Raw genomic sequence first — 10,021 nt, 5'->3', positions numbered from 1 at the left:
TGTGTCTTAAATTAGAATAACTGTTACATGTGTGGCTATTTTAAATCTGTTTGTCTCCTGTGTGGATCACTTGGCCATTCCCCATATGGCCACAGTGTCTGTGCAGGAGCAAAGTTGCCACGCGGTTACAATGTGATTCAGAATTGCAGTATCCTTTCTAAATTGGCTTCTAATTGTTTTCATTATGTAATTGACATGATACAATTATACCTGACTAATAATCAATTGTTATATTTGATTTATCCTAAACTCGTCTGAAATGATTATGATTAGTAAACTGTGAGGAGGCTTTTGTTACCGCAAAGTTACGGACATGGTAGGTCAAACTGAAGGCTCGAGAATGATAGGAGCATTAGGCACATCATCGGAGACCTTCTGATTTCTGTCTATCACTGCTGTTAGCAAGTTGTTTGGGAAAAGACTAAATAAACTACACTTTTGTAATAAGCAAGCAGTAGGCGGCAGGCAAAACATCTATTAGTCTACCTACATCTTCAGACTAGCATCAGACTGGAGAGTTTGTGATCGTAAGATCCACGTGAAGCTAGCGTGAGACTTAAAAGAGACATTAGGTCCCCAGTGAACGGATAATTGAAAGTATAGTGAGTCCGAGATAATCAAATATCAAAAATGATACATAATCAACCTTTGTGATCAGTGTTTAAATAGAAACATTGTCTAAATTTAATGATCTCATGAAATTGGAGTCAGATTGAGCATGGAGCTGTAGACTAGGATTCAAACTAAATCCTGATAAATTCAGAAGCACAAGTAAAATACCGAATACGCATTAAACCTTCGACCAGGCCGCTGGATTCTGCTATTTGGGCTGGTGGATGGCTGAAGATCCTGAAGATCAGTTGCAGAGATCATGCCTTACAACTTGTACTACACAGAACATTTGCACTAAATGTGTTCTGTTTGGAGAGTAGACTCCATTCAGCCTTTGTGTTACGATGAAGAGCAGCACAGGCAGTTAAGCATGTAGAGATGGTAAACCTCCCCTCACTTCTCCTGGTTCACTTATGACCATTAAAGTTTTTTGTTTTGAGTGAAACATGCATCATCCTGTCATGTTTTCTTTACCTTGCAATCAGAGAGTGTGATTATGACGTGTGGGCAAGTGTACCGTGTGTAATTAACACGCACATCTTGAAGTTGGTGAGAAAGCAGTGTTTTTAAAACGCTGGAAGTATCCAGCTGTCTGAGAAGAAGATTGATCTCAGAGACACACCTGCGTCTCAGGATCTGATGGTCTTAGAGGACGAGAGTGTTCATGATAATGAAAGGGAAAAGCTTTTAAAACACATCTACAAGTTCTTAGAAATCTACTCATTGTATTAATGTTGGCTTTAAAATGGTTTTGAAAAACCTTTTACATTTTGAGACTTTAGTCTTTGCCACTTTACAGATCCTCTTTATTCACCAAGAGCTTGTAACACTCCACAGAGAAAGGAAAAAATTGAAATTGCATCATATGACCACTCTAAGGACTCTATAATATCATGTATACAGTGCATTCTATTGTAGGATTTATTTATTTAATTGGATGTTATCTTCATGTTATGTCACATTATCTTTGTACTTCCAAGTTCCAGATTTATTATGTATATATTTATGATATAAGTTAATATATATGAAGATTCATATATTCATATATAGCTTCATATGAAGATCTTACAATGTATGGAATATTTTATTAACAGACTATCCAAATTTTAATTAAAAAAAATAGGCCGATACCGTTAGAAGCATGGATGTGTCTGTCACTTATGGTTCACCCAAACATGAAAATTCTGTCATAATTTACCCAGGTTGTTCTAAACCTGCATAAAGTTCTTTCTTCTGTTGAACACAAAAGAAGATAGAAGAATGTGGGTAACCAAACAGCTGCTGGCCCTGCATTAAATTCCAAAAATATAGAGAAAAATATACTGTAGGAGTCATTGCATGGGACCAGAAACTGTTTAGTTACCCACATTCTTCAAAGTATCTTCTTTTATGTTTAACAGAAGAAAGAAATTCGGCGCATTCTGCAGACTCTAAAATTGATTTAATTATAATTGCTATTAGTATTATCCACCCTGCAAAATCATTGGCCTTTGTAAAATACGAGACGAATCGCAATACAAATCTTAATTTTACCCTTAAACACGGGTAGATTCCGTATTTTAAAGGTGCAGTGTGTACATTTTAGTGGCATCTAGCGGTGAGGTTGAGAATTGCAACCAACATCTCAGTCCCCTCCTGACCCCTCCCTTTAGAGAAGCTATGGTGGCTGACACAAGTAAAGATGTCGTCGGTAAAGACAGCAGAGAGCAATGAGATTTCTTTACAAAGGTAAATCAAGGAATTATATTTACTTTATTATTTGATCAATCGTATGGTATTGCGAATATTAATGTACTTGTTCATCACTGTGTCAGTGTTTTATTCGCAAGAACAACAAAGTGACGAAACGCGCTCTGTAAACATGGTGGTGACTTCCATGTAAGGGGACCCGTTTCTATGTAGAAAGAAATTGCTCAATCTAAGGTAATAAAAACAAAACGGTTATACACCTCTGAAAACATAGTTATTACATTGCATTTCTGTAAACAGATCTTTGTAAATATTACACATTGCACCTTTAAGGGACGGGTGCCAACCCTAAGATGCCAAATCATCTGGGGAATGATTAGCACATTCTGAAGGTGAAGCAATATTTGGAAAGTTTGAGACCCAAATGCCTTTCATATCAGGTTATCATCTGGAGACTAAAATTCCCTTTTCCACACCTTAATCTTAAAATCATAACTCACCAGAGAGGAGAAAACAACAACGGTGCCGTTCCAAACATGCATAGGCTGTTCTTCCACTCTTTTGAATGAGTAGACATCACATGAAATTCCCTTGTAGTGAAGGAATACATCTCTCCCTCAAATGAAACTCAGAGGTAGTCTGTTTTGCACAATGATTTACATCATTCAGTTTTTTTTTGTTTTTACTGTATTTTTATGTTCACCTACCCAGAATGCTCTAAAACCAAAGAGTCTGACAATTCATATACAGTTTGCTGCACTGGTGGCAAACAGAGTAGCCTATGTTTTTTTTTGTATGATCTGCTCACGCCCTGCTGAAGATTTAATTTTACCCAAATTTTACCAACAAATATGTTTTCATTCAGATTGTATGAATTCATATGACATGACCAACTCATTATGAATTCTTATGATATCAGATTACACCACTTAGCCAGACTTGGAGACCAACAACCACCTTAAAAGGCCTTAAAACAAATCTTTTACAAAAGAAATATGTGCTTTATCGGCATACGATAAGATCAATCCTAAAAAAGTGTCAGACTGTTGTTTAAACAAGCTGTTATTTTATGTAACAGCATGCAACTAAAAGCCAAAAACATTGGCCAGTTGTCTTTCAAATAAACTGATGTGAAATCTAGATTGCAAGGAGTTTTTGCACTATAGTCTCAAGACATTAGCACTTTATAAGGAACTGAAGTATAAGAGAGAACTTACATTACTGAGGTTGAAAAAATAGGGTATTTTAGCAGTTGTTAAACTATGCTACTCAATTCTAAACTACAGCAGGGATCTCCACATATATGACGGTCAGAGACAACATACTCAGCTTGTTTTACTGCATTTGCCTTGTAGAATCAGGCAAGTAATTATCTCTTAAAGTTGTAAGCGTGAAACTTAAACAGGTAGGCCGCGGTCCACCTACAATGAAGTTACCATGGAACTGTGCATTCAAGTTTACTTGGCAGCACCTCGACAATATAATGAGGCATATGTTTCATGTTTAGGCATGTCAAGATTGACCCAATAGTGCAGAAACATATAAAACAGAGAGCTGATCAGGGTCATCGAGTGGAAAGTGAAGAGTTGGCAATGATGGGCGCCAGATGAATGTCTTGGAAATGTCTCACAAGACACAAAGAATCGCCTCTTCGACACTGAAACTCAGATGTGTGCAGCTGGAGGTACCAGCTGTGGTGAGAGAACCATTCCAGCCTCGTTCCTCAGCCTCCTCCGTCTGTCCATGTCGTAATGTCCCACATAAAAGGTTATAATAAACCATAAAGCACACGTTGTTTCGTCCAGAAAAATAAATCCTCAGACATGGGCAATCATGAGATAAGATGAACAAACATAAAATTGATCCTCAGTGCGCTTTCTAGCCAATGTTAAAAGAAGGGTTACATATCCTCTGAAACTACACTTTTGTGTGAGCACTAAACATGAGCACGTTAAACTATTATAAAAATTATGATTTTTTTTAAACCTGTATATTATCAAAACTTCCGCTCAGTCTGCGTATTGTTAAAATCAAACATTTAAATAGTACTTAGTAGATATAGTGTAATGTAGTACTATAATAATATAGTAGTACAGCGTTTAACTAATATTAAATAGTACTTAGTGCATAAATAGTGGGGCAACATGACATGTTTTACCTATTTAGAAAAAAAAAAATGCAACAGAAAATGAATTGGGAGCAAATATTTTCTAATAAAGCAATAGCTGGCTGTAAACTGTCCAGGCATCACCTCACAAAGAATGAGTCTCATTTGCCCTGGGGAAAAAAAGATTGCCAAGGGTTTGTTCACTGAGCTGTAAAAATCTCTAGCCACACAGAGTAGTCAGACAACAGGTCAGATGTGTGTCAAAATAACACCAAGAAAGATTTCTCATATGAACAGGTGTTTTCGTTTTATTTTTACAATCTATGACAATCATGTGCGTTTGTCGCACTTTTTTAAATCCTCTAGCATTTTCCAAGAATGGACATGGTGGGGGGGGATATATTCCTTTTTTATTGCTGAATGTAAAAAAATAAAAATACACTTCCACTGACTTGAGGAAAAAAAAAAAAATCATCTGCTGCTTGTACCATGCACCCATCTAACCTTGACCACAAGGACATGCAGAGGTGAGGTGTTGAGACGTTTCAATCCGGGGGGAAATGAAAAGTAGAAATAAACTGGCAGGACATAACCGTTTAGTAGCAATATCACATTTAAACTAACTAGAGCATTGTCTTTTGGGCATTTCTCAAACATACAAATAAGACCCAAAATGTAAGGAAGCAAGGTAGGGGATCGAAATAACTTTTGCTCAGACTTCAAACAAAACATCTCTTCATTTAAAATAAAAACTGATATTTCATTGTGCTGTCATAACACAGCATGAAACCCATTTTATTAGGATAAAATCACAAAATAATCATGATTCATCTCTTTTTCTTATGGAAGAAGTGCATGAACACATTTATCACGTATCTGTTTAGTTCTAATCTTCCTCCATTTCTTTTAGTGTTGGTTTTCTGTGCCAAAACCAATGGACTTCACCTCTCTCAACATATTATTCTTGACATCTTTAACAAGAAGGCAAGCTGATGCTGACTGTGGATGCTCTAAGAAGGTGAAGAGTTAAAAACAGCTGATTTTAGTTCACTTCATCTCACGCTGCTCCATACTGACTGGTTCTAACTCCAAACAGAATCAGTCAGTGCAGCTGCTTCTGGTTTGGTTTGGGCCCAGTGAGTGCTTCAAAATGGACATGGAGTCACATATACATGTAAAAAAAGAAAAATTATAAACTGACGATATAGCATTTGATATACAATAATAATAATAATAATAATGACCTGCACTATTTAGTGTCTTAGATTAACTGTGAATATATTAAATAATTCTGAAATATGTGGACATAATGAAAAACATTGAGAAAGTTAAACATCAACAGGAAATTTACACACACACACAAAAAAGTGAAATGCATTGGAACACAAGCAGAATATAAAGTTTGCATATTTTGGTATTTTAATGACCCCTAATCATTTTCACAGCTATTTGTCTTGTCGTTTGAGACTGTGTTTGTGTGCGATGAAACTTTTTAGGGCTGTTCACACAGGACACATCTGAACATTAAAAACAAAGCTAAACAATGCACAGAATCAAAAAGAGTATCTTAACCCAACTCATAAATTGCTGTAAAATATAAACATGAGTATCACACCGTCGTATTAATTTAATCGGTCTATTATTTTCTTTAGTTTTCACTGACACCCATCCACTCCGCTGCATGTCAGAGTTAAACTTGCGAAAACGTGATATTCATGGCACACAAAAAAGGAAAAAAAGTGCACGTGCACAATTTTTATAATAGAATAATAATAAAAGCATCATAATATTATATATAATATATACTGTATGTGTGTATGTAAAAACTGGAATGGAATACAACAAACGAAAGCAACGATAAAAAAACTGTGTAAGAACATGTCCTGTGTGAACAGTCCCGTTACTCTCCCTGTCCCAAAGTACCAGGACCATTTGGTAGAGCGGACACATCTATCAGCCTGGTGTCAGTCTCTCTTCAGTCCTGCACTAGAGGAAGATGTACAGTGGAATGAAGTCCTGAGACGCTGTGAGGCCTTCCATTCCTCCCATCTATCTCTCCACTGGCCGCTCTAACCGGATGGATTTGCTGATAATGAGGCCGATTTGACTGAGTGGCGGGAAAGTGGGCTGAGTGGGAGAGACTATTACGCTTTCTTATCTGTCAAAAGCTATTAGCACTGACAGCACGGCCCACGGCCCCCCTCACATTTATCCCACAATCCCCTTTGGAAAAAGAAGGCTTCTGTGTGACAAACCTTAAGGTGCGGGCACATTAAGCGAAATTTTGGGGGCACAAATTTTTGCCCGAACAATGGTAAACGTGACCGCATCTTTACCCTGTAAGGATGCAAAGCAAGTCAAGGCGGTGCATCTGTAAGATGACATCAAGTGCCCGCATGCGGAACTCTAAACAACAGCAGCATATTTCTCAGAGCCACAGTCATTTTGAGGCCTCTCGCGTTTGGTCGTTCTCACTCGCGCACTCATGTACTCTTTTTCTGAACCCCCCCCCCATTGCATTTGTTATTGATTTCCTGTTGGCAAAGCAACATGATCATAAAACATCTCTGTAGATCAAATTCATGTAAACATACACCTTATGTCAGAGTGGTTTATATTGCATGACGGTGGGAGGGGTGGATGTCACAGTTCAGATGGGGGTCAGCTCCCAAAAGAACATAACCTGGAAAGGAAAGTAAGGAAAAAAGGCCAAAAAGAGACAACTTAAGAGTAAACGAGTATAAAAAAATGAGGCGTCCGTATAAGAAAGGCTACAAAAAACTCCACTGGCCCTCTGGCCCTCAGCATACAGCAAAAGGCACCACAATATTACTCGATATTTTTTAAGTTGTGAAAAAGTTGGCACATCTCTTTTTTTTTTTTTTTATGCTGTAAATCAAAATGTACATATAAATAGAGTTTTCCCTATAAAAAAAGTCTTTGCTGTTAACTAGTAGACAACGTTTGCTAAAATGAAAATAAATATTTCATTTGTTTATAATATCTGTCAGTTATAGAAAATAAAAATATTTCTTATAGGTGCATGTCTATAGTAGATCGTTTTTTTTTTTTTTTTTTTTTTTGTGGATAGGTGGCGGTCTCTCTAGTGAGGTGCATTGTCCAGTTTGGAGCGCGTGTGCGTCAGTCTGGTTTGTTTGTTGGTGCGAGGCCCGTGCCGCCCGCTCTGGGCGTGAGAAGTCTGCGTGTCGGGCACGGGCCTGTAGAGGGTGACGGGCTCGGCGGCGTTCATGTTCTGCATACTGAGGAAGGGCGTGCTCTCACCTTCCTCCTCCTCTGAGTCCGACAGGCAGCTGCGCGAGCCTAAGTCCCGGGAGGGGTGGTAGCCGCGTGGTGCCACGTGGCCGTTGAGTCTGGACCTGTGCCAGTGCCGACTGCTTCTCTTTGGTTGCTCCATCGAGGAGAGGTACTCCTGGGTGCTTTCGTACACTTCCTCTTGAGCCAGCCGGTAGGGGCTGGAGGGAAGGCTGCCGGTGTTGTCTCGCAGGTAGCTGCCACGCTGCTGCTGCCGGTAGGGCTCGTGGCCCCGCGCCTCGTGAAGGGGCACCTGGTAGCGCCGCAGCAGTGGCTGGTCCTCCTCCGGCGGGTAGGGAGCATGGGCGGCAGGGGGCAGAGACATGGCGTGGCTGGCGTTGGGAGACGTGATCTGGAAAGTAGGCACCTGCGGGGGCAGTGAGTAATGGAAGTCCACGGGAGACAGACGAGCCGGAGTGGTCAGCGCCGACACGTACCTGTATCGAGAGAAGGGCAGGGAGAGAGAGACAGCAGAGAGAGGAAGAAGAGCGAGCAAGAGCGGGAGAGAAGAAGGTTGTGTGGAACAGATATGCACATGAGTTTCAAGTAAACGCACTGTAAAAGCAAAGGAACCCACCACTGAAAAAGAAGTTGCATTCAGGGGTTCTCAACCTTTTTTTGGTCACCCATGTGATGGAATTAAACCATTCACTTTAGGATCTGAGAGGGCATACCACGTTCTTAAAACTAACAGAACATTTTGACATTTTATTTGAATGGACATCACTGTCCATCCAGTATGGATCTAAAATTGGTAAAATGTCATTATTATTATTAATAATAATACCTTCTACAATTCAAAACTTTTGCATATGTACGTTTTTTTTTTATTATTATTTTTTTTTTATTAAAGTCTGTTATGTCCGCTATTTTCAGGAGCCATTTTTCTATTCTTAAGTGTCACATGATCCTTCAGAAATCATTCTAATATGCTAATTTTGCACTTGGGAAACATTTCTTATTATCAGTGTTGAAAACAGAAGTGCTGCTTAATATTTTTGTGGAAAGCATGATACTCTTTTTCAGATTTTTTGATTAATATAAATGAAGCATTTATTTGCAATATAATCTCTCTTTTTTAAGTCTTTACCATCACTTTTCATCAATTTAATGAATCGTAGCTGAATAAAAATATGAATTTCTTTAAACAAAAAATACACACAAAAACATTTGAATGGTAATGGTAACGGTAACTGGCACTGCACACTGCTTTAGATGTGCATTGAATGGGTTTGAATGCAGAGCACAAATTCAGAGTATGCGACAGGTTTTTGAGCCCATAGGTCACGACTTCAAACCACGACTCACGACTTTGTAGCATCCAGGCAATTCACGCCAAACTTCCTGTGCACAAGGAATTGTAATTAGATTATTAATTTTATTGCAACATTATATTGTCCTTAAATCGTTTTTTTAACATGTACCACTTGCATAAACACTGCATCCATTTGCAGTATTATCTGTAGGTGCTGCCATTGTTGTTTCGCGGGATATGTGACGGCAGAGCTCGTAACTGGGAGTACATCGATCTAGTACGAGTTCATGGGTGCGAAGTCATGGGTTTGACTACTGTTCCAGTGCACTTTCACGGGTATAAGGTTGGAAAAACACGGGTTACGGGTTGCCTGGAATGCGGCATTATACTCAACTGCTGACTAGAAATTGCTTTTTGAGTGCAACCTCTCTAAAATGATGTTAAAATCCTATATGCAGTGATCCTGCATTGTACTTTAGCAGTACTATATCAATTTACGCCCACCTTGCTATGACACTAGAAAAATGATAGTATGCACACTAAGACATGGCGGCTGAAAGCTCAATAGCAAATGACAGCAGACATACACACTACTGGAACAAATGAGGCCAGGTCTAACCTCCCAGTCTAGGCTTAGCACTGTTACTGCAGCAGTCATCAGATGGATGACATCATGCTACACTTAATCATATATGTGGTTAATTTTTTATGCCTTTGACACACACACACACACACACACAAAACCTCACTATCTGTGATTGTTCCTTTGGCCTGTGCTGTGTGAGTTAAAGTGAGCGTGCCCTAAGAGAGGAGGCCAGATAAATTAACACCAGCTACGCTGTCACAGATTTGCAGGGCCTGAGGGCAAACAGCCATATGCACAACAGCTCAGTCAGCTACAGAGCAGGAGAGAAGGTAGAGAGGGAAATAGTGCAGAGCAGAACACCAGAGACCTGTTTCACCCCTGAGATAACATGTTGTTCGGCTCTTGTTGACTTAATGAACCCCTCACGGTATAAATTCTCCTGTTTTGGCCCTTGCATGGT

General features: G+C 39.2%; 1 protein-coding gene across 4 annotated transcripts in view; it reads right to left on the bottom strand.

Annotated features, from left to right (window-relative positions):
* Nucleotides 1–4,675: 4,675 nt before the first annotated feature.
* Nucleotides 4,676–10,021, bottom strand: part of LOC113064069 (pro-neuregulin-2, membrane-bound isoform-like) — an 83,989-nt gene continuing 78,643 nt past the window's right edge. For 2 of the 4 annotated variants that reach the window (XM_026234604.1, XM_026234602.1), the window contains one exon: nt 4,676–8,157. In XM_026234604.1, the coding sequence (XP_026090389.1) occupies nt 7,512–8,157 (646 nt within the window). In that variant the 3' untranslated portion in view covers nt 4,676–7,511. The remainder of the gene's footprint in view (nt 8,158–10,021) is intronic. The other 2 variants (XM_026234605.1, XM_026234606.1) reach the window with 2 other exon arrangements.

This window comes from Carassius auratus, chromosome 46 (genome assembly GCF_003368295.1).
Source record: "Carassius auratus strain Wakin chromosome 46, ASM336829v1, whole genome shotgun sequence".
In the NCBI taxonomy this organism is placed as follows: Eukaryota; Metazoa; Chordata; class Actinopteri; order Cypriniformes; family Cyprinidae; genus Carassius; species Carassius auratus.
The sequence above is the reverse complement of the archived record's forward strand: the minus strand, read 5'-3'. Positions and strand labels throughout refer to the sequence as shown.